General features: G+C 46.9%; 2 protein-coding genes across 7 annotated transcripts in view; both read right to left on the bottom strand.

Moving 5' to 3' along the window:
• Window positions 1–11,526: 11,526 nt before the first annotated feature.
• On the bottom strand, window positions 11,527–15,261 carry LOC135044657 (protein PROCA1-like). The gene is made up of 2 exons (XM_063955229.1): window positions 15,246–15,261; window positions 11,527–14,124 (listed from the first exon to the last, which is right to left on the bottom strand). The coding sequence occupies exons 1-2, from the start codon at window positions 15,259–15,261 to the stop codon at window positions 13,478–13,480; spliced, it is 663 nt and encodes a 220-aa protein (XP_063811299.1). The 3' UTR covers window positions 11,527–13,477.
• A 2,310-nt stretch (window positions 15,262–17,571) lies between these two features.
• Window positions 17,572–24,497, bottom strand: part of JSRP1 (junctional sarcoplasmic reticulum protein 1) — a 230,221-nt gene continuing 223,295 nt past the window's right edge. For all 6 annotated transcript variants that reach the window (XM_063914783.1, XM_063914786.1, XM_063914781.1 and 3 more), the window contains exon 7: window positions 17,572–20,122. In XM_063914783.1, coding sequence (XP_063770853.1) covers window positions 19,523–20,122 — 600 coding nt within the window. In that variant the 3' untranslated portion in view covers window positions 17,572–19,522. The remainder of the gene's footprint in view (window positions 20,123–24,497) is intronic.

The raw sequence follows: 24,497 nt of genomic DNA, 5'->3' as shown, positions 1-24,497 counted from the left end.
CCAATTCGGAGTAAAGAATATTGTTTTCACTCCTCCTTTTAATACAATTCTCAGCCCTTGGGTATGAGAGGAAGAGGAGGGAATACAGAGACCGACTGGAACACCCACGGTGTTACTAGTGCGACCACAGCTATCACCTTTTTTAGCTTTTTATTGAGGTGGGACGCCATCTAGTCCACCTTAGGCAGTTCCCATCAATTTGCAAACTGCGTGAAGACTCCCTGATAAAGTCCCCACTTTCCCAGGTGGAGGTCGTGCCTGCTGAGGAAGTCTGCTTCCCAGATGTCCACTCCCGGAACGAACACTGCTGACAGTGCGCTTACTTGATTCTCCGCATAGCAAAGAATTCTGGTGGCTTCTACCCTCGCCACCCTGCTCCTTGTGCCGCCTTGGCGGTTTACATGAACCCCTGCAGTCTGACTGGATCAGAACCGGTTGGTCGCGAAGCAGGATCTCTGCTTGACTTAGGGCGTTGTATATGGCCCTTAGTTCCAGGATATTGATGTGAAGGCAAGTCAGTTGACTTGACCACAGACCTTGGAAATTTCTTCCCTGTGTAACTGCCCCCCACCCTCGGAGGCTTGCATCTGTGGTCACCAGGATCCAGTCCTGAATGCCGAATCTGCGGCCCTCGAGAAGGTGAGAACTCTGCAGCCACCACAGGAGAGACACCCTGGCCCTGGGGGATAGGGTGATTAACCGATGCATCTGAAGAGGTGATCCGGACCACTTGTCCAGTAAGTCCCATTGGAAGGTCCTCGCATGGAACCTGCCTAAGGGGATGGCCTCGTATGATGCCACCATCCTTCCCAGGACTCGAGTGCAGTGATGCACTGACACCTGTTTTGGTTTTAATAGATTCCTGACCAGTGTCATGAGCTCCTGAGCTCTCTCTATCGGGAGATAAACCCTTTTCTGGTCTGTGTCTAGGATCGTGCCTAGGAGAGGCAGATGAGCTGTAGGAAACAACTGCGACTTTGGTATATATAGAATCCAGCCGTGTTGCCGCTACACTTCCAGAGAAAGTGATACGCTGTTCAGCAACTGCTCTCTTGATCTCGCTTTTATGAGGAGATCGTCCAAGTACGTGATAATAGTGACACCTTGCTACCGCAGGAGCACAATCATATCCGCCATTACCATGGTGAATATTCTCGGGGCCGTGGAGAGACCAAACGGCAACATCTGAAATTGGTAATGACAATCCGGTACCGCAATTCTGAGGTACGCCTAATGAGGTGGAAAAATGGGGACCTGAAGGTATGCATCTCTTATGTCCCGATTCACAATAAAGTCTCCCCCTTTTTAGGCTTGCACTGACCGCTCTTAGTGATTCCATCTTGAACTTGAACCTTCTCAGGTATATGTTCAGGGATTTTTAATTCAATATGGGTCTGACCGAACCGTCTGGTTTCGGGATTACAACATGGTCTAATAATAACACCCTCTTGTTGAAGGAGGGGACCCTTGACCACCACCTGTTAAAGATACAATTTGTGAATTGCAGATAACACTGGCTCCCTCTCTTGGGGGGAAGCCCGCAGGGCCGTCGGTGAGGGGGCATCTTCTCACAGTCCAGCTTGTATCCCTGAGACACAATATCTATTGCCCAGGGATCGAACAGGGAGTGAACCCACTTGTGGCTGAACTTACGAAGGCGTGTCCCCACCGGGCCTAGCTCCGCCTGTGGAGCCCCAGCGACATTGGTGGATTTTTGTAGGGGCCGGGGAGGACTTCTGTTCCTGGGAACTAGCTGCCCGGCTCTGACAAGAAAGGACGCCCCTCAGACTTTCTTGTTTCTTTATACAAAAGGCTGCATTTAATAATGTCGTGCTTTCTTAGGCTGTGCAGGAATATAAGGCAAACTAGCAGAATTACCAGCTATAGCTGTGGAGACCAGGCCCGAGAACCCTTCTCCACACAATCCTCAGCCTTCCATATGCCTCTTAAGTCGGCATCATCTGTCCAATGCATATTCTACAGGACACGTCAAGCAGAGATCGACATAGCTTTGACTCTAGGACCCAGTATACTCATGTCTCTTTGGGCATGCTTTATAACTATATATCTATCACTTAAGACAGCATCTTTAATATATTTATATTGCATACTAGGGTCTTATCTCTGCTGATAAGGTACCTGTCCACGCTGCCACAGCGCTATAAACCCATGCCGACACAATCGCCGGTCTGGGAGGTATACTAGAATGTGCACGCTATCTGCAGGATCCCTGAGAATAGCAAGTGCTACCGTCTGTGCAAACAGGACACCCCAGGGGAAGATTCTCAACATATCCTGGCCCTAGTGGGGAAAGGATACAGCCTGAGAATTCTCTTGTGGGAAGCTGCCGTCTCTTGTCTGGAGATTCCCGCTGTTTTTCCTCATGAGAGGAGGGAAATTTACCTCAGCATTCTTCCCCTTAAACATGTGTTCTCTCGTGTCAGGGACAGATGAGCCATCAGTGATATGCAAATCATCTATTATTTCAATAATCATATATTAAATACCTTATAGCCATCTTGGCTGTAACTTTGCATTATCGTAGTCGACAGTGGAGTTAAACTCCATGTCGATACCAGTGTTTGTTATTATGGATAGTGAGCATTGAGAGACTCTGAAGGTATCTGTGACATAGGGACAGACATGGGTAGATTTCCTGTCTGTTCCCTAACCTTTTGTGCAATAAATTTACCTTAGCACTTACACATATCCAAACAAGTGTCGGCGTTGTCGACGGAGACACCCTCTCACACACACATCCGCTCTATCACCTCCTTAGAGGAGCCTTTTACCTCAGACATGTCGACACACGCGTACCGACACACCACACACACAGGGGATGCTCTATTTGAGGACAGTTACCCCACAAGGCCCTTTGGAGAGACAGAGAGAGAGTATGCCAGCACACACCCCAGCGCTATATAACCCAGGGATTACACTACAACTCAGTGTTTACCCAGTAGCTGCTGTATATACAAATTTTGCGCCTAAATTTATGTGCCCCCCCTTCTCTTTTCACCCTTTGTGTACCAGGATACTGCCGGGGAGAGCCTGGGGAGCTTCCTTCTAGCGGAGCTGTGAAGAGAAAATGGCGCTGGTGCGCTGAGGAAGAAGGCCCGGCCCCCTCAGCGGCGGGCTTCTGTCCTGTTTCTGACTAAAAATGGCGGGGGTTTTACACATATACAGTCACAGACTGTATTATGTGTATATATTGCCAAAAAATATTCTTATCGCTGCCCAGGGCCCCCCTCCATGCGCCCTGCACCCTACAGTGACCGGAGTGTGTGGTGTGCAGTGGGAGCAATGGCGCACAGCTGCAGTGCTGTGCGCTACCTTAATGAAGACCGGAGTCTTCTGCCGCCGATTTTATCTCCTTCTTCTGTCTTCTGGCTCTGCAAGGGGGACGGTGGCGCGGCTCCGGGAACGGACGATCGAGGTCAGGCCCTGTGTTCGAACCCTCTGGAGCTAATGGTGTCCAGTAGCCTAAGAAGCACAAGCTAGCTGCACGCAGGTAGGTTTGCTTCTCTCCCCTCAGTCCCACGTAGCAGTGAGTCTGTTGCCAGCAGATCTCACTGAAAATAAAAAACCTAACAAATACTTTCTTTCTAGCAAGCTCAGGAGAGCCCACTAGGTGCATCCAGCTCTGGCCGGGCACAGATTCTAACTGAGGTCTGGAGGAGGGGCATAGAGGGAGGAGCCAGTGCACACCAGATAGTACCTAATCTTTCTTTTAGAGTGCCCAGTCTCCTGCGGAGCCCGTCTATTCCCCATGGTCCTTACGGAGTTCCCAGCATCCACTAGGACGTCAGAGAAAATAGAAAAAATAAGAATTTACTCACCGGTAATTCTATTTCTCGTAGTCCGTAGTGGATGCTGGGAACTCCGTAAGGACCATGGGGAATAGCGGCTCCGCAGGAGTCTGGGCACAACTAAAAGAAAGCTTTTTAGACTACCTGGTGTGCACTGGCTCCTCCCACTATGACCCTCCTCCAAGCCTCAGTTAGGATACTGTGCCCGGAAGAGCTGACACAATAAGGAAGGATTTTGAATCCCGGGTAAGACTCATACCAGCCACACCAATCACACCATATTACTCGTGATACCATATCCAGTTAACAGTATGAAATTTAACTGAGCCTCTCAACAGATGGCTCATAACAATAACCCTTTTGTGAACAACAACTATGTACAAGTATTGCAGACAATCCGCACTTGGGACGGGCGCCCAGCATCCACTACGGACTACGAGAAATAGAATTACCGGTGAGTAAATTCTTATTTTCTCTGACGTCCTAGTGGATGCTGGGAACTCCGTAAGGACCATGGGGATTATACCAAAGCTCCCAAACGGGCGGGAGAGTGCGGATGACTCTGCAGCACCGAATGAGAGAACTCAAGGTCCTCCTCAGCCAGTGTATCAAATTTGTAGAATTTTGCAAACGTGTTTGCCCCTGACCAAGTAGCAGCTCGGCAAAGTTGTAAAGCCGAGACACCTCGGGCAGCCGCCCAAGATGAGCCCACCTTCCTTGTAGAATGGGCTTTTACTGATTTAGGATGTGGCAGTCCAGCAGCAGAATGCGCCAGCTGAATTGTGCTACAAATCCAGCGAGCAATAGTCTGCTTAGAAGCAGGAGCACCCAGTTTGTTGGGTGCATACAGGATAAATAGCGAGTCAGTTTTCCTGACTCCAGCCGTCCTGGAAACATACATTTTCAAGGCCCTGACTACGTCCAGTAACTTGGAATCCTCCAAGTCGCTAGTAGCCGCAGGCACTACAATAGGTTGGTTCAAGTGAAAAGCAGATACCACCTTAGGGAGAAACTGGGGACGAGTCTTCAATTCTGCCCTATCCATATGGAAAATCAGATAAGGACTTTTAAAAGACAAAGCCGCCAATTCTGATACACGCCTGGCCGAAGCCAAGGCCAATAACATGACCACTTTCCACGTGAGATATTTTAGATCCACGGTCTTTAGTGGCTCAAACCAATGTGATTTTAGGAAATTCAACACCACGTTGAGATCCCAGGGTGCCACTGGAGGCACAAAGGGGGGCTGAATATGCAGCACTCCTTTTACAAATGTCTGAACTTCAGGTAGTGAAGCTAGTTCTTTTTGGAAAAAAATCGACAGAGCCGATATCTGTACCTTAATGGAGCCTAATTTTAGGCCCATAGTCACTCCTGCCTGTAGGAAGTGCAGAAATGGACCCAGCTGAAATTCCTCTGTTGGGGCCTTATTGGCCTCACACCAAGCAACATATTTCCGCCATATGCGGTGATAATGTTTTACCGTTACATCTTTCCTGGCTTTAATCAGCGTAGGAATGACATCCTCCGGAATGCCCTTTTCCTTTAGGATCCGGCGTTCAACCGCCATGCCGTCAAACGCAGCCGCGGTAAGTCTTGGAACAGACAGGGCCCCTGCTGCAACAGGTCCTGTCTGAGCGGCAGAGGCCATGGGTCCTCTGAGATCATCTCTTGAAGTTCCGGGTACCAAACTCTTCTTGGCCAATCCGGAACCACGAGTATTGCCCTTACTCCTCGTTTTCTTATTATTCTAAGTACCTTTGGTATGAGAGGCAGAGGAGGGAACACATAAACTGACTGGTACACCCACGGTGTCACTAGAGCGTCCACCGCTATCGCCTGAGGGTCCCTTGACCTGGCGCAATATCTCTCCAGTATTTTGTTTAGGCGGGACGCCATCATGTCCACCTGTGGCCGTTCCCAACGATTTACAATCAGTGTGAAGACTTCTGGATGAAGTCCCCACTCTCCCGGGTGGAGGTCGTGCCTGCTGAGGAAGTCTGCTTCCCAGTTGTCCACTCCCGGAATGAACACTGCTGACAGTGCTAGCACGTGATTTTCCGCCCATCGGAGAATCCTTGTGGCTTCTGCCATTGCCGTCCTGCTTCTTGTGCCGCCCTGTCGGTTTACATGGGCGACCGCTGTGATGTTGTCTGACTGGATCAGTACCGGCTGGTGTAGAAGCGGGGGTTTTGCCTGACTTAGGGCATTGTAAATGGCCCTTAGTTCTAGAATATTTATGTGCAAGGAAGTCTCCTGACTCGACCATAGTCCTTGGAAGTTTCTTCCCTGTGTGACTGCCCCCCAGCCTCGAAGGCTGGCATCCGTGGTCACCAGGACCCAGTCCTGTATGCCGAATCTGCGGCCCTCTAGGAGATGAGCACTCTGCAGCCACCACAGCAGAGACACCCTGGTTCTTGGAGACAGGGTTATTAGCCGATGCATCTGAAGATGCGTCCGGACCATTGGTCCAACAGGTCCCACTGAAAGATTCTGGCATGGAACCTGCCGAAAGGAATTGCTTCGTAAGAAGCCACCATCTTTCCCAGGACTCGCGTGCAGTGATGTACCGACACCTGTTTTGGTTTCAGGAGGTCTCTGACTAGAGATGACAGCTCCTTGGCTTTCTCCTCCGGGAGAAACACTTTTTTCTGGACTGTGTCCAAAATCATTCCCAGGAACAGTAGACGTGTCGTCGGAACCAGCTGTGACTTTGGAATATTCAGAATCCAACCGTGCTGGTGTAGCACCTCCTGAGATAGTGCTACTCCTACCAACAACTGCTCCCTGGATCTCGCCTTTATTAGGAGATCGTCCAAGTACGGGATAATTAAAACTCCCTTTTTTCGAAGGAGTATCATCATTTCCGCCATTACCTTGGTAAACACCCTCGGTGCCGTGGACAGTCCAAACGGCAGCGTCTGGAATTGGTAATGGCAATTTTGTACCGCAAATCTGAGGTACTCCTGGTGAGGATGATAAATGGGGACAACAGGTAAGCATCCTCGATGTCCAGGGATACCATGTAATCCCCCTCGTCCAGGCTTGCAATAACCACCCTGAGCGATTCCATCTTGAACTTGAACTTTTTTATGTATGTGTTCAAGGATTTCAAATTTAAAATGGGTCTCACAGAACCGTCCGGTTTCGGTACCACAAACAGTGTGGAATAGTAACCCCGTCCTTGTTGAAGTAGGGGCACCTTGACTATCACCTGCTGGGAATACAGCTTGTGAATTGCCTCTAGCACAGCCTCCCTGCCTGAGGGAGTCGTTGGCAAGGCAGATTTGAGGAAACGGCGGGGGGGGAGACGCCTCGAATTCCAGTTTGTACCCCTGAGATACTACTTGCAAGATCCAGGGATCCACCTGTGAGCGAGCCCACTGATCGCTGAAATTTTTGAGACGGCCCCCCACCGTACCTGGCTCCGCCTGTGGAGCCCCACCGTCATGCGGCGGACTTGGAAGAAGCGGGGGAGGACTTTTGCTCCTGGGAACCTGCTGTTTGTTGCAGCCTTTTTCCCCTACCTCTGCCTCTGGACAGAAAGGACCCGCCTTTTCCACGCCTGTTTCTCTGGGTCCGAAAGGACTGTACTTGATAAAACAGCGCTTTTTTTAGGCTGTGAGGGAACCTGGGGTAAAAATGCTGATTTCCCAGCTGTCGCTGTGGAAACTAGGTCTGAGAGACCATCCCCGAATAACTCCTCACCCTTATAAGGCAAAACTTCCATGTGCCTTTTGGAATCTGCATCCCCTGTCCACTGCCGAGTCCATAAGCCTCTCCTAGCAGAAATGGACAATGCACTTATTTTAGATGCCAGCCGGCAGATCTCCCTCTGTGCATCTCTCATGTATAAGACTGAGTCTTTTATATGCTCTATGGTTAGGAGAATAGTGTCCCTGTCTAGGGTGTCAATATTTTCTGACAGGGAATCTGACCATGCAGCGGCAGCACTGCACATCCATGCTGACGCAATAGCTGGTCTAAGTATAATGCCTGAGTGTGTATATACAGACTTTAGGATCGCCTCCTGCTTTCTATCCGCAGGCTCCTTTAGGGCGGCCGTATCCGGAGACGGAAGTGCCACCTTTTTAGACAAACGTGTGAGCACTTTATCCACCCTAGGAGGTGTTTCCCAACGTGCCCTATCCTCTGGCGGGAAAGGGAACGCCATTAGTAATTTTTTAGGGATTACCAATCTTTTATCGGGGAAAGCCCACGCTTCTTCACACACTTCATTTAATTCTTCAGATGGGGGAAAAACTACGGGTAGTTTTTTCTCCCCAAACATAATACCCTTTTTAGTGGTACCTGGGTTTATATCCGAAATGTGTAATACCTCCTTCATTGCCTCAATCATGCAACGAATGGCCCTAGTGGACATTAGATTTGACTCATCGTCGTCGACACTGGTATCAGTATCCGTGTCGACATCTGCGTCTGCCATCTGAGGTAGCGGGCGTTTTAGAGCCCCTGATGGCCTTTGAGACACCTGGGCAGGCACGAGCTGAGAAGCCGGCTGTCCCGCATTTGGCATGTCGTCAAATTTTTTGTGTAAGGAGTCGACACTTGCACGTAATTCCTTCCATAAAACCATCCCCTCAGGTGTCTGCCTCGCAGGGGGTGACATCATTTCTATGGGCATCTGCTCCACCTCCACATAATTTTCCTCATCAAACATGTCGACACAGCCGTACCGACACACCGCACACACACCGGGAATGCTCTAATAGAGGACAGGACCCCACAGAAGCCCTTTGGGGAGACAGAGGGGTAAATTTACTAAGATTCGTATTTTCCAGATTCAAGTCAAAGTTCAATCACGAATGGCATCGAAAGTGTAAAACTGCAACTTTTTGAATTGATTACGACTAATTTACTAAGCTGTCGTATTCGGGTTTTTCTTTTGTTCCGATGTCGATGTCATTCGTGGTTTTTTTTCTATTTTTACGGCAGTGATTAGCAAAACACTGCCGACTTTTTTTACAATCAATCTCGGCCGGATCTGTGTGATCCGTGCTGGGGTTTTTTTTTTTTTAATTAAACACTGTAAAATAATAAAAAAAAATGCGTGGGGTCCCCCCTCCTAAGCATAACCAGCCTCGGGCTCTTTGAGCCGATCCTGGTTGCAAAAATATGTGGAAAAAAATGACAGGGGTTCCCCCATATTTAAGCAACCAGCATCGGGCTCTGGTCCTGGTCCTGGTCCCAAAAATACGGGGGACAAAAAGAGTAGGGGTCCCCCGTATTTTTAAAACCAGCACCGGGCTCCACTAGCTGGACAGATAATGCCACAGCCGGGGGTCACTTTTATATAGTGCCCTGCGGCCGTGGCATCAAAAATCCAACTAGTCACTCCTGGCCGGGGTACCCTGGGGGAGTGGGGACCCCTTCAATCAAGGGGTCCCCCCCCCCCAGCCACCCAAGGGCCAGGGGTGAAGCCTGAGGCTGTCCCCCCCCATCCAATGGGCTGCGGATGGGGAGGCTGATAGCCTTTGTTGTAAAAGAAAAGATATTGTTTTTAGTAGCAGTACTACAAGGCCCAGCAAGCCTCCCCCGCATGCTGGTACTTGGAGAACCACAAGTACCAGCATGCGACGGAAAAACGGGCCCGCTGGTACCTGTAGTACTACTACTAAAAAAATACCCAAAAAAAGACAAGACACACACACCGTGAAAGTATAATTTTATTACATACATACACACATACATACATACTTACCTTAAGTTCCCACGCAGGTCGGTCCTCTTCTCCAGTAGAATCCAAGGGGTACCTGTTGAAGAAATTATACTCACGAGATCCAGGGGTCCAGGCTCCTCGGGAAATCCAGGGGTAATCCACGTACTTGCATAAAATAAGAAAACGGAAAGCCGAGCCACGAACTGAAAGGGGCCCCATGTTTTCACATGGGACTCCTTTCCACGAATGCCAGAAACCCACTCTGACTGATGTCTAAGTGGGTTTCTTCAGCCAATCAGGGAGTGCCACGTTGTAGCACTCTCCTGATCGGCTGTGTGCTCCTGTCCTCACTGACAGGCAGCACACGGCAGTGTTACAATGTAGCGCCTATGCGCTACATTGTAACCAATGATGGGAACTTTCTGCCCTGCGGTTGACCTAAAGTGACGTCACCGCTGAGCAGAAAGTTCCCAGCATTGGTTACAATGTAGCGCATAGGCGCTACATTGTAACACTGCCGTGTGCCGCCTGTCACTCAGTACAGGAGCACACAGCCGATCAGGAGAGTGCTACATTCGTAATTTTTTACTTGAACTTGCAAAAAATTACGAATGCCCTCATCTCTGCCGTGATTAGTGTTTAGTAAATTACCGAGATGACACTTTGATGAAAAAACGGCATCTCGGTCAAAATCGGGAGCTTAGTAAATTTCCCCCAGTGAGAGAGTATGCCAGCACACACCAGAGCGCTATATAATGCAGGGACTAACTGAATTATGTCCCCTATAGCTGCTATAATATTTACTGCGCCTAAATTTAGTGCCTCTTTTTTACCCTTTTCTGTAGTGTAGACTGCAGGGGAGAGCCAGGGAGCTTCCTTCCAGCGGAACTGTGAGGGAGAAATGGCGCCAGTGTGCTGAGAGAGATAGCTCCACCCCTTTTTCGCGGACTTTTCTCCCGCTTTTTTAAGGATTCTGGCAGGGGTAATTATCACATATATAGCCTCTGGGGCTATATATTGTGATTGTTTTGCCAGCCAAGGTGTTTTTATTGCTGCTCAGGGCGCCCCCCCCCCCCCCCAAGCGCCCTGCACCCTCAGTGACCGGAGTGTGAAGTGTGTATGAGGAGCAATGGCGCACAGCTGCAGTGCTGTGCGCTACCTTGGTGAAGACAAAAGTCTTCATGCCGCCGATTTTCCGGACTTCTTCTTGCTTCTGGCTCTGTAAGGGGGACGGCGGCGCGGCTCCGAGACCGAACACCAAGGCCAGTTCCATGCGGTCGAACCCTCTGGAGCTAATGGTGTCCAGTAGCCTAAGAAGCCCAAGCTAGCTCCAAGCAGGTAGGTTCGCTTCTTCTCCCCTTAGTCCCTCGTTGCAGTGAGCCTGTTGCCAGCAGGTCTCACTGTAAAATAAAAAACCTAAATTATACTTTCTTTCTAAGAGCTCAGGAGAGCCCCTAGTGTGCATCCAGCTCGGCCGGGCACAAAAATCTAACTGAGGCTTGGAGGAGGGTCATAGTGGGAGGAGCCAGTGCACACCAGGTAGTCTAAAAGCTTTCTTTTAGTTGTGCCCAGACTCCTGCGGAGCCGCTATTCCCCATGGTCCTTACGGAGTTCCCAGCATCCACTAGGACGTCAGAGAAAAATCTAGTATCAAGCAAACAGATAGAAAGCAACCGCACTGCAAGAAGTATACAGCTCTGCATACTAGCAAGTATATGCATTTTTTTTTACATACATACAATTCAGGAAGACATACGATGCTAATTTCCATCTGCATTGGACCCAATATGTATTTGTATTTTATAGCGAATACTGCACTAATAGACGTCTCTATGTTTGTTAAATAGGAGGCTTTTTCACTTGCCCACTCCAACCACAGAATGCATAGGTCCTCCTCTTTTTACCAATCTACACACACACACACACACACACACACACACACACACACACACACACACACACACACACACACACACACACACACACACACACACCAGTATCCTTTAAAACTATGCAAACAGTAAAATTCAGTCAGGATTTCCAATAAGATCAAGAAGTTTTATTACGCATTGTACCTATATGAAGATACAGTAGCACTAAGTCAAATGGTGTATGAGTATGGACTGGGAGACATCAAGGGCATAGCTACCATAGGTGCAGCTGCTATGGGGCCCAGAGCTGAGAGTGGCCCACCTTCTCTGTCACAGTTACATGTGTTATATACACTTTTTACCATTGGGTTATACATAGAGGCCCTTACAAACATTTGCCTTGGGGCCTACAATATAGCTAATTATGCTCATTGTAATGTGGTATCAAATGAACAAGAGGGCTCTAGAGACACTGTGGGGGGAATTCAAATGTTTGAAAGGTCTAATAGACAGGGAAAAAAAGACACCCAACCGACTTTTCAAACATTTGAATTCCCCCCTGTGTGTCAAAATGTGAATTGGGGGTACTGTGTTGCATAATGTGTACCAACAGCCCTACAATGTGACAAAATATGAACTAGGGCACTACTAGGGGGCAAAACATTAACAACTGCTGTAGACATGTGTCTCTCTAAAAGCACTGGGTCAGGAGCCCCTTCAAAATGTTGCTATGGGGCCCCAAAGTACTACACCCCCTGGGAAACATGCATAAATCAAGAAAACATACTTTGAATTAATTTGATGACTGTGTACCTCATTTAGGGTTGGGCACATTTTGAAGAAAACAAAAAAAAAAGGACACGTGAGTGTGAATTATGTACAAATCTAGATGGGTGGTCTTCAGTATGCCGGCTGTCGGGATCCCGGCGTACAGTATACCGGCGCCGGAATCCCGACAGCCGGCATACCGACACTTATTCTCCCTCGTGGGGGTCCGCGACCCCCCTTGAGGGAGAATAAAATAGCGTGGCGCGCGTAGCGCGCTAACGTGCCCGCAGCAAGCCCGCAAGGGGCTCATTTGCACTCGCCACACTGTCTGTAAGCCGGAGGTCGGGCTCCCTGCGCCGGTATGCTGGTCGCGGGAGCCCGACCGCCGGCATACCATACCACACCCATCTAGATACGTATGCATATTTGTGTGCACACATGGTAGGGGACTGCATATATTGACAAGCATTGACATACAAATAAGGCCACTGTATGTTCAAAGGCAATTCCTCTATTCAGATATAAGTGATAGTGTTCTGTTTGTATAATTAACAGCTATGCTACAAATGCATGCTCGCACTATGGGGGTCATTCTGACCCGTTCGCTCTCTGCTTTTTATCGCAGCCGAGCGAACGGGTACCCACTGCACATGCCAGACGGCCGAAGGCCGTAGCTGGGCTGCGATCGCCTCTGCCTGATTGACAGGCAAAGGCGGTCGCTGGGCGGGAGGGGGCGGAACGGCGGCGTTTGCCCACCGTTTTGTGGGCGCGGAACGTGCGGTGAGCGGCCCGCAGCGGCTGCGTGACGTCATACACAGCCGCTGTGGGCCGGGGAGCGACGAGTAGTTCCCGGCCAGCACGCTAAAGCTGTGCTGGTCGGGAGCTACTCTTGAAGTGCAAAGGCATCGCCGCTGTGCGATGCCCTTGTATTTCTGCGGGGGGCGGCAATGACATGCGGGGCGGACTAGCCCTGTGCTGGGCGTCTCCCTGCATTCAGTGTGAATGATCGTAGCTGTGCTAAATTTAGCACAGCTACGATCATCTCGGAATGAGGGCCTATGTGTGTACTAACTAAATATGTAATCCTTTAAACCCAAAAGATGACAAACAACGTTAGATCATGGATGACATGGATTTTCTTTAACAGTTATGGTGAAAGACATGGATTATAAACTTTTATGATGTCTTGTGCATCCACAGCCACACAAATACGGCTGTGTTCTCTATATCACATCTCTATCGGATGGATAATCTACATGTATCATAGCTATTGTACTGCTTTTTAGACACACAAATGAGTTTGTGAAGCATCATGATGTTAAGATGCATTAACGATGACGTGTATAATTCTACTTCCTCTTGTAGTCCTTTTCCTGATGATACTGCTTGTATTTTTTGTTCTCTTTGTCTTCTCTCCTTCCCTTGTTTTGTTTGAAGTATTTATCTTTCTCCCCCCTCTCCTTTTTGAATGACTTTCCAAATTCCTGTTTTTTTGGGTGGTCAAATTTCTTGTCATACTTTTTCTGATAACTTCTTTCTTTGTTAAAATTCTCCTTTGCCTCTGGAGAAGACTTATTTGATTCCTTGAGTTTCCTAGGAAAGGGAAAAATTTCTCTTTTCTGGGATCCATCCTTAGGTGCTCTCCGGATTTTAGCAGCTTTGACTTCCAAGTATTTGCCTTTAGCCTTTAATCCCCACTGTTCCGATGGCTTCTGCTTGTACATTTTCTCTTTTCCTTTCTCTGACTTTTGTGATTCCTGAATTAACAAACTTGCCTTAGTTTCTTTTAGCTCATCTATATCCACACTGGGTACTTCAGGTTCTTCAACTGCAGATGGTTCTGGTTCTTCTATCACCAAAACCTCTGGTTCTTCAACGTCAGAAGATTCTAGTTCCTCTAATTCTGGCTTAGATGAGCCAAACCAACCTTCAAAAAACCATGGTTTTGCCTGTTGAAAAAGGAAGGGACATTTTTCAATATCAGATATTTTATAATCTATTATATAGCAATGATCATAATGTGTTCAGTTTTGGTTATCCAATGTTTATATTATAACAATGCACAACTAATTCATCTACAATGAGTTTCTGTTAAAAGATGCTCCACCTACTGTAATACTAGTTGATAGAACACAAACAGTTTTGTAAATGATGAACAAAACCGAACAGCACAATGACTCACTTGGATCATTGATGATTTATAGGAGAACAATCCTGGGCTGTTTTTTCAATCCCGGAATTCAGGATTGAAAACCACTCAATCCCAGGGTTCCCGGGATCTCGTGATTAAGTTGGTGGTGGCACTGGCAGGCAGCAGCAGCCTCAGTGGCTGCACTCCATCCTCCTCCCATCCCTCAGTCCTTATCTCTCTCTCTCCCCCTCTGTCCCTCAATCCTTCTCTCTACCCCCCTCCTCTTCCCTCAGTCCTTATATCTCTCATTCCACCTCCCCAGTCCTTTTAGCTCTCTCTTCCACCCTCAGTCCTTATCTCTCTCTCCACCCCCTCAGTACTTAACTCTCTCCCCCCCCCCCAATCTTTATCTCTCTCAAGCACACACCCTCCCCCGAGTACCAGCCAGGAGTCAGACTCCCTCTCCTCCGCTTGAGCACTTTGCTCCTCTCTCCGCAGCTGCCTGGGCTGCTGTGTGTAGGGCCGGCATTAGGATGCGCAGCGTGACCTCTGATGTGATGCCGCACACAGCCGGGGGTCAGGGCAGCCAGGCAGCATCTGAGAGTGCTGCACAATAAAAAAAAAAACCAACAGAACACAGTACAGCAAACACTTATCCCGAAAACTCCAATACTGGGATTCAGATCCTGCTGATTTTAGGTCAAAATCTTGGGATCCTGGAGATCCCAATCCCGGGATTGGCCACGCTACTTATAGGTTAATTAACCCTGGACTACAAGTAATTTAAGACAGGAAGTGCCATGAAGGAAGACATGATATGCTATAAAGAAAAGATTATCAAGAAAAAAAAAAGTTTCTTATTGAAAAACAACTAGGCTACAAGCAAAATACACTAAAATTATGCTGGGTACACACCTGATCAACCGACGAGCCAACTGACTGACCCACCAACAGAGCAACAGATTTGGTAAACTATACAAACTTACCAAGCTGCTGCTTCATATGTCTGGCCAGGCATCATTTAAATATGTCTGTTCAGTTGTGATGTCATTGTCAGAGGGTCCTATTCACAGACATATGGACGATACACACAAGCCATTGCATACAAAAGCTATATTGCATAGTGTGTACCCAGCGCTAGAAGTAGAATGTATTATTACTTTTATTTTATATAAGTGGCAAAATATTAACACACAGTTCTACAAAGAGAATACAACTCTGTATATTTAGACATTGAATAATCATGCTTAAGGATGAAGCGGTCTTTTGTGGATTCCCTAGCATATCTATATAATTATTGTCTTACATACTGTATTACACAGTGCTGAACATTGAGGGGATCATAACAAAGGAAAAAAACAAATTACATGCAGAGACATGAAACAGAAGGCAAAGCTGTTCCTGCCCAAATGAGCTTACAAAGTAGTAGGTGTGGGGAACACTAGATACAAGTAGTAGAATAACAATTGGTTGTTGGGGAAGTGTATATGACTACTGTAAGGCTGCCGCATTACCAGCCACACACATTATACCAGATAATAATACACTCCTAACCAACTTGGTATTCTGGTGACAGGATTCTTATTAAGAAAATGAATAATCATTATTGGTACCTTCCTTCTCCAGGGGAGCAGGTGCGGGAGGCCGGATGATCAAATTTTTTTCTTTTAAAGGGGCAATAACTTACAAGGCAAAACCATGCCTTGTAAGTGATTGCCCCTTTAAAAAAAACATCTGAGATCTGCCAGCATCCAGCACCTCCCACTGACGCCATTGGAGCTCTCAACAATTAAGAGTAGAGATATGTTTGGTAAAAATACTTTCAGTATCTATAAATATGAAATAGTTTTAAAAAGTAGTTTGCAGTGGTTAAGGCTGACATTGATAGATATCAGAGCATACAGATTAAAGTGTCCTTCATGACTATGCTCTACAGCAAAAACAACATCATCAAGCTGTTAAAATACTTGAACTGAACTGATATTGTCATATCAGGTTGGGTATGATTTGCCTGCGTCAGGGATGCCGGCGGTCAGAATCCCGACAGGGGAAGGTAAGTATACTTACTTTCTCCCCCTGTCCCTCTAATCCTCCCTTTCTGTAGTTTAAACCTAACCCCCCCCCCCCCCTGCAGCCTAACCCTAACCCTCCCCAGTGGTGCCAAAACCTAACCCTTTCACTCTCTGCTTCTGTTACCCTCTGCCTCTTTGCTATCCCCGTCACCCACTGCCATCCTCTGCCTACTCCTGCCACCCTATGCTTATCAGTCACCCTATGCCTCCCTCTACCTCTCCCTAGTCACCCACTGCCTCTCCCTAGTCAACCTCTGCCACCCTGTCTCACTCTGCCATCCCCGTCACTCACTGTCTCTCCCTAGTCACCTTCTGCCTCTCCCTGCCAGCCACTGTCTCAACCTGTTTCCCACTGCCACCCTCAACCTGTCCCTACCACCCACTGCCTCTCAACCTATGCCTCTCTCTAGTCATCCTCTGCCATCCTCGTCACCCACTTTCTCCCCATGCCTCCCTCTGCCTGCCCATCATCCTATGCCTCCCTCTGCCTCTTCCTAGTCACTACCTGCTTCCCTCTGTCACCCCCACCACATCTGCCTCTCCTTAGGCACCCTCTGCCACCCCCCTGTCACGTCTGCCTCCCCATCACACTGCCTATCCCTAATCACCCTCTGCCTCTCCCTGCCACCCTCTACATCTTCCTGCCAGCCACTGCCTCAACCTCTCTCCCACTGCCACTACCGGTCATCCATTGCCATCTCCATCACCCACTGCCAACCTATGCCTCCCCTGTTACCCTCTGCCATTAACCTGTAACTCACTGCCATCTTCATTACCTACTGCCTCCCCATGCCAAACTCTACCTCCCTATAATCCTATGCCTCCCTCTGACTCTCCCTAGCCACCCTCTGCCTAGTCACGCTCTGCAAACAGATAGAAAGCAACCGCACTGCAAGAAGTATACAGCTCTGCATACTAGCAAGTATATGCATTTTTTTTTACATACATACAATTCAGGAAGACATACGATGCTAATTTCCATCTGCATTGGACCCAATATGTATTTGTATTTTATAGCGAATACTGCACTAATAGACGTCTCTATGTTTGTTAAATAGGAGGCTTTTTCACTTGCCCACTCCAACCACAGAATGCATAGGTCCTCCTCTTTTTACCAATCTACACACACACACACACACACACACACACACACACACACACACACACACACACACACACACACACACACACACACACCAGTATCCTTTAAAACTATGCAAACAGTAAAATTCAGTCAGGATTTCCAATAAGATCAAGAAGTTTTATTACGCATTGTACCTATATGAAGATACAGTAGCACTAAGTCAAATGGTGTATGAGTATGGACTGGGAGACATCAAGGGCATAGCTACCATAGGTGCAGCTGCTATGGGGCCCAGAGCTGAGAGTGGCCCACCTTCTCTGTCACAGTTACATGTGTTATATACACTTTTTACCATTGGGTTATACATAGAGGCCCTTACAAACATTTGCCTTGGGGCCTACAATATAGCTAATTATGCTCATTGTAATGTGGTATCAAATGAACAAGAGGGCTCTAGAGACACTGTGGGGGGAATTCAAATGTTTGAAAGGTCTAATAGACAGGGAAAAAAAGACACCCAACCGACTTTTCAAACATTTGAATTCCCCCCTGTGTGTCAAAATGTGAATTGGGGGTACTGTGTTGCATAATGTGTACCAACAGCCCTACAATGTGACAAAATATGAACTAGGGCACTACTAGGGGGCAAAACATTAACAACTGCTGTAGACATGTGTCTCTCTAAAAGCACTGGGTCAGGAGCCCCTTCAAAATGTTGCTATGGGGCCCCAAAGTACTACACCCCCTGGGAAACATGCATAAATCAAGAAAACATACTTTGAATTAATTTGATGACTGTGTACCTCATTTAGGGTTGGGCACATTTTGAAGAAAACAAAAAAAAAAGGACACGTGAGTGTGAATTATGTACAAATCTAGATGGGTGGTCTTCAGTATGCCGGCTGTCGGGATCCCGGCGTACAGTATACCGGCGCCGGAATCCCGACAGCCGGCATACCGACACTTATTCTCCCTCGTGGGGGTCCGCGACCCCCCTTGAGGGAGAATAAAATAGCGTGGCGCGCGTAGCGCGCTAACGTGCCCGCAGCAAGCCCGCAAGGGGCTCATTTGCACTCGCCACACTGTCTGTAAGCCGGAGGTCGGGCTCCCTGCGCCGGTATGCTGGTCGCGGGAGCCCGACCGCCGGCATACCATACCACACCCATCTAGATACGTATGCATATTTGTGTGCACACATGGTAGGGGACTGCATATATTGACAAGCATTGACATACAAATAAGGCCACTGTATGTTCAAAGGCAATTCCTCTATTCAGATATAAGTGATAGTGTTCTGTTTGTATAATTAACAGCTATGCTACAAATGCATGCTCGCACTATGGGGGTCATTCTGACCCGTTCGCTCTCTGCTTTTTATCGCAGCCGAGCGAACGGGTACCCACTGCACATGCCAGACGGCCGAAGGCCGTAGCTGGGCTGCGATCGCCTCTGCCTGATTGACAGGCAAAGGCGGTCGCTGGGCGGGAGGGGGCGGAACGGCGGCGTTTGCCCACCGTTTTGTGGGCGCGGAACGTGCGGTGAGCGGCCCGCAGCGGCTGCGTGACGTCATACACAGCCGCTGTGGGCCGGGGAGCGACGAGTAGTTCCCGGCCAGCACGCTAAAGCTGTGCTGGTCGGGAGCTACTCTTGAAGTGCAAAGGCATCGCCGCTGTGCGATGCCCTTGTATTTCTGCGGGGGGCGGCACTGACATGCGGGGCGGACTAGCCCTGTGCTGGGCGTCTCCCTGCATTCAGTGTGAATGATCGTAGCTGTGCTAAATTTAGCACAGCTACGATCATCTCGGAATGAGGGCCTATGTGTGTACTAACTAAATATGTAATCCTTTAAACCCAAAAGATGACAAACAACGTTAGATCATGGATGACATGGATTTTCTTTAACAGTTATGGTGAAAGACATGGATTATAAACTTTTATGATGTCTTGTGCATCCACAGCCACACAAATACGGCTGTGTTCTCTATATCACATCTCTATCGGATGGATAATCTACATGTATCATAGCTATTGTACTGCTTTTTAGACACACAAATGAGTTTGTGAAGCATCATGATGTTAAGATGCATTAACGATGACGTGTATAATTCTACTTCCTCTTGTAGTCCTTTTCCTGATGATACTGCTTGTATTTTTTGTTCTCTTTGTCTTCTCTCCTTCCCTTGTTTTGTTTGAAGTATTTATCTTTCTCCCCCCTCTCCTTTTTGAATGACTTTCCAAATTCCTGTTTTTTTGGGTGGTCAAATTTCTTGTCATACTTTTTCTGATAACTTCTTTCTTTGTTAAAATTCTCCTTTGCCTCTGGAGAAGACTTATTTGATTCCTTGAGTTTCCTAGGAAAGGGAAAAATTTCTCTTTTCTGGGATCCATCCTTAGGTGCTCTCCGGATTTTAGCAGCTTTGACTTCCAAGTATTTGCCTTTAGCCTTTAATCCCCACTGTTCCGATGGCTTCTGCTTGTACATTTTCTCTTTTCCTTTCTCTGACTTTTGTGATTCCTGAATTAACAAACTTGCCTTAGTTTCTTTTAGCTCATCTATATCCACACTGGGTACTTCAGGTTCTTCAACTGCAGATGGTTCTGGTTCTTCTATCACCAAAACCTCTGGTTCTTCAACGTCAGAAGATTCTAGTTCCTCTAATTCTGGCTTAGATGAGCCAAACCAACCTTCAAAAAACCATGGTTTTGCCTGTTGAAAAAGGAAGGGACATTTTTCAATATCAGATATTTTATAATCTATTATATAGCAATGATCATAATGTGTTCAGTTTTGGTTATCCCATGTTTATATTATAACAATGCACAACTAATTCATCTACAATGAGTTTCTGTTAAAAGATGCTCCACCTACTGTAATACTAGTTGATAGAACACAAACAGTTTTGTAAATGATGAACAAAACCGAACAGCACAATGACTCACTTGGATCATTGATGATTTATAGGAGAACAATCCTGGGCTGTTTTTTCAATCCCGGAATTCAGGATTGAAAACCACTCAATCCCAGGGTTCCCGGGATCTCGTGATTAAGTTGGTGGTGGCACTGGCAGGCAGCAGCAGCCTCAGTGGCTGCACTCCATCCTCCTCCCATCCCTCAGTCCTTATCTCTCTCTCTCCCCCTCTGTCCCTCAATCCTTCTCTCTACCCCCCTCCTCTTCCCTCAGTCCTTATATCTCTCATTCCACCTCCCCAGTCCTTTTAGCTCTCTCTTCCACCCTCAGTCCTTATCTCTCTCTCCACCCCCTCAGTACTTAACTCTCTCCCCCCCCCCCCCAATCTTTATCTCTCTCAAGCACACACCCTCCCCCGAGTACCAGCCAGGAGTCAGACTCCCTCTCCTCCGCTTGAGCACTTTGCTCCTCTCTCCGCAGCTGCCTGGGCTGCTGTGTGTAGGGCCGGCATTAGGATGCGCAGCGTGACCTCTGATGTGATGCCGCACACAGCCGGGGGTCAGGGCAGCCAGGCAGCATCTGAGAGTGCTGCACAATCAAAAAAAAACCCAACAGAACACAGTACAGCAAACACTTATCCCGAAAACTCCAATACTGGGATTCAGATCCTGCTGATTTTAGGTCAAAATCTTGAGATCCTGGAGATCCCAATCCCGGGATTGGCCACGCTACTTATAGGTTAATTAACCCTGGACTACAAGTAATTTAAGACAGGAAGTGCCATGAAGGAAGACATGATATGCTATAAAGAAAAGATTATCAAGAAAAAAAAAAGTTTCTTATTGAAAAACAACTAGGCTACAAGCAAAATACACTAAAATTATGCTGGGTACACACCTGATCAACCGACGAGCCAACTGACTGACCCACCAACAGAGCAACAGATTTGGTAAACTATACAAACTTACCAAGCTGCTGCTTCATATGTCTGGCCAGGCATCATTTAAATATGTCTGTTCAGTTGTGATGTCATTGTCAGAGGGTCCTATTCACAGACATATGGACGATACACACAAGCCATTGCATACAAAAGCTATATTGCATAGTGTGTACCCAGCGCTAGAAGTAGAATGTATTATTACTTTTATTTTATATAAGTGGCAAAATATTAACACACAGTTCTACAAAGAGAATACAACTCTGTATATTTAGACATTGAATAATCATGCTTAAGGATGAAGCTGTCTTTTGTGGATTCCCTAGCATATCTATATAATTATTGTCTTACATACTGTATTACACAGTGCTGAACATTGAGGGGATCATAACAAAGGAAAAAAACAAATTACATGCAGAGACATGAAACAGAAGGCAAAGCTGTTCCTGCCCAAATGAGCTTACAAAGTAGTAGGTGTGGGGAACACTAGATACAAGTAGTAGAATAACAATTGGTTGTTGGGGAAGTGTATATGACTACTGTAAGGCTGCCGCATTACCAGCCACACACATTATACCAGATAATAATACACTCCTAACCAACTTGGTATTCTGGTGACAGGATTCTTATTAAGAAAATGAATAATCATTATTGGTACCTTCCTTCTCCAGGGGAGCAGGTGCGGGAGGCCGGATGATCAAATTTTTTTCTTTTAAAGGGGCAATAACTTACAAGGCAAAACCATGCCTTGTAAGTGATTGCCCCTTTAAAAAAAACATCTGAGATCTGCCAGCATCCAGCACCTCCCACTGACGCCATTGGAGCTCTCAACAATTAAGAGTAGAGATATGTTTGGTAAAAATACTTTCAGTATCTATAAATATGAAATAGTTTTAAAAAGTAGTTTGCAGTGGTTAAGGCTGACATTGATAGATATCAGAGCATACAGATTAAAGTGTCCTTCATGACTATGCTCTACAGCAAAAACAACATCATCAAGCTGTTAAAATACTTGAACTGAACTGATATTGTCATATCAGGTTGGGTATGATTTGCCTGCGTCAGGGATGCCGGCGGTCAGAATCCCGACAGGGGAAGGTAAGTATACTTACTTTCTCCCCCTGTCCCTCTAATCCTCCCTTTCTGTAGTTTAAACCTAACCCCCCCCCTGCAGCCTAACCCTAACCCTCCCCAGTGGTGCCTAAACCTAACCCTTTCACTCTCTGCTTCTGTTACCCTCTGCCTCTTTGCTATCCCCGTCACCCACTGCCATCCTCTGCCTACTCCTGCCACCCTATGCTTATCAGTCACCCTATGCCTCCCTCTACCTCTCCCTAGTCAACCTCTGCCACCCTGTCTCACTCTGCCATCCCCGTCACTCACTGTCTCTCCCTAGTCACCTTCTGCCTCTCCCTGCCAGCCACTGTCTCAACCTGTTTCCCACTGCCACCCTCAACCTGTCCCTACCACCCACTGCCTCTCAACCTATGCCTCTCTCTAGTCATCCTCTGCCATCCTCGTCACCCACTTTCTCCCCATGCCTCCCTCTGCCTGCCCATCATCCTATGCCTCCCTCTGCCTCTTCCTAGTCACTACCTGCTTCCCTCTGTCACCCCCACCACATCTGCCTCTCCTTAGGCACCCTCTGCCACCCCCCTGTCACGTCTGCCTCCCCATCACACTGCCTATCCCTAATCACCCTCTGCCTCTCCCTGCCACCCTCTACATCTTCCTGTCAGCCACTGCCTCAACCTCTCTCCCACTGCCACTACCGGTCATCCATTGCCATCTCCATCACCCACTGCCAACCTATGCCTCCCCTGTTACCCTCTGCCATTAACCTGTAACTCACTGCCATCTTCATTACCTACTGCCTCCCCATGCCAAACTCTACCTCCCTATAATCCTATGCCTCCCTCTGACTCTCCTTAGCCACCCTCTGCCTAGTCACGCTCTGCCTCCTTCTGCCATCACCCCTGTCACCCTCTACTACCCCATGTCAACTGCTGCCTCCTCATCACCCACTGAGCTCTGTTGAAGTCCAGGATTGGTCATTGTGTTTTGTTGTTGTTTTTTTTATTCTGAATGAATTATGTCAGATCAAAACAGAAAAGGAAAGTTAAGCAATAGAGGGATACTGCAGAAACATTTTGGGGGCAATCAACGCTACAAATGACATTACACATATTATACTATGAATATATTAAATTGAAGAAGGATTTTTATTTTTTAAATATAGAGCACACACATTTTGTGTTCATACAGTAAGGTGGCAATGAGTAAAGGGTGGGGATTAAATAGTTGTGGTGGTTTCCGTTAAACTGCCTGAGATTTAGGGCAGTTTGAGAATTACCCCCCAGACCACTGAATAGTAAATTCTGCAGTTTGGAGGTGAAAACAGCCGGTGGTGTCTGGTGGTTTCAGATTTGATACCATTCCCTGGAAATTTTAAATATTAGATTTGCTTTGATGAAGTTCCTGATTACATATGCGCTAATTTACGAGAGGGCTCTTACAAAGGTGTACTTATTGTTAACATGTATTTTGATATATATTGGAACATTTTAACTGTACACAACTGGACTATAATCCATTACTATGTGACCGGTAGATACAAATGATTGAAGAAGCGTTTAGTTCAGTTGTTCTTCAGTTGTTTATCTGACACAGTTTTATTTAACAAGTTTGTGTTCTCCATAATAAACCCATTTTGATTCTATGATACATAATAGTGAAATATGAAAAATGACAAATTGGATGAGTACTGTTTCTGGCTACCATAGTACTACAAAGACATAGCTAATGTATGAAGGTCCTCTATAAGCTGGTTTGAAATATCCCACTAAGGAGACAGCAGAATCTCCAAACCCCATGTCATTGTAAGATGTATATTATTTAATACACACATAGGAGAATCTCTTCAAACTATGCAAACAAAATAAACTCAGTTTCTAATAACAGCCACAAAAAAGGTGAACGGTCCTTACTTTTATAAAATGTTGCACCTATATTATGATAAAGTAGCAGTAGCACTAAGACTGAAGGTGTATCAATATGGCTTGGGATGCATTTTCTTAACTCAAGAAAACAGATTTTGCATTGATGAATTTGTCAACTGTGGGTCTCATTTAGAGTTGGACGCAATTTGAGGTCTGAACATAGGCATACATTTTTTTTTATTGCAAAACAAATGTACTTATATGTGAGTGCAAATTATGTACAAATCTAGATAAGGA

The sequence above is a fragment of the Pseudophryne corroboree genome, chromosome 1 (genome assembly GCF_028390025.1).
Source record: "Pseudophryne corroboree isolate aPseCor3 chromosome 1, aPseCor3.hap2, whole genome shotgun sequence".
NCBI lineage: Eukaryota > Metazoa > Chordata > Amphibia > Anura > Myobatrachidae > Pseudophryne > Pseudophryne corroboree.
This window is presented reverse-complemented; position numbering and strand designations above follow the sequence as displayed.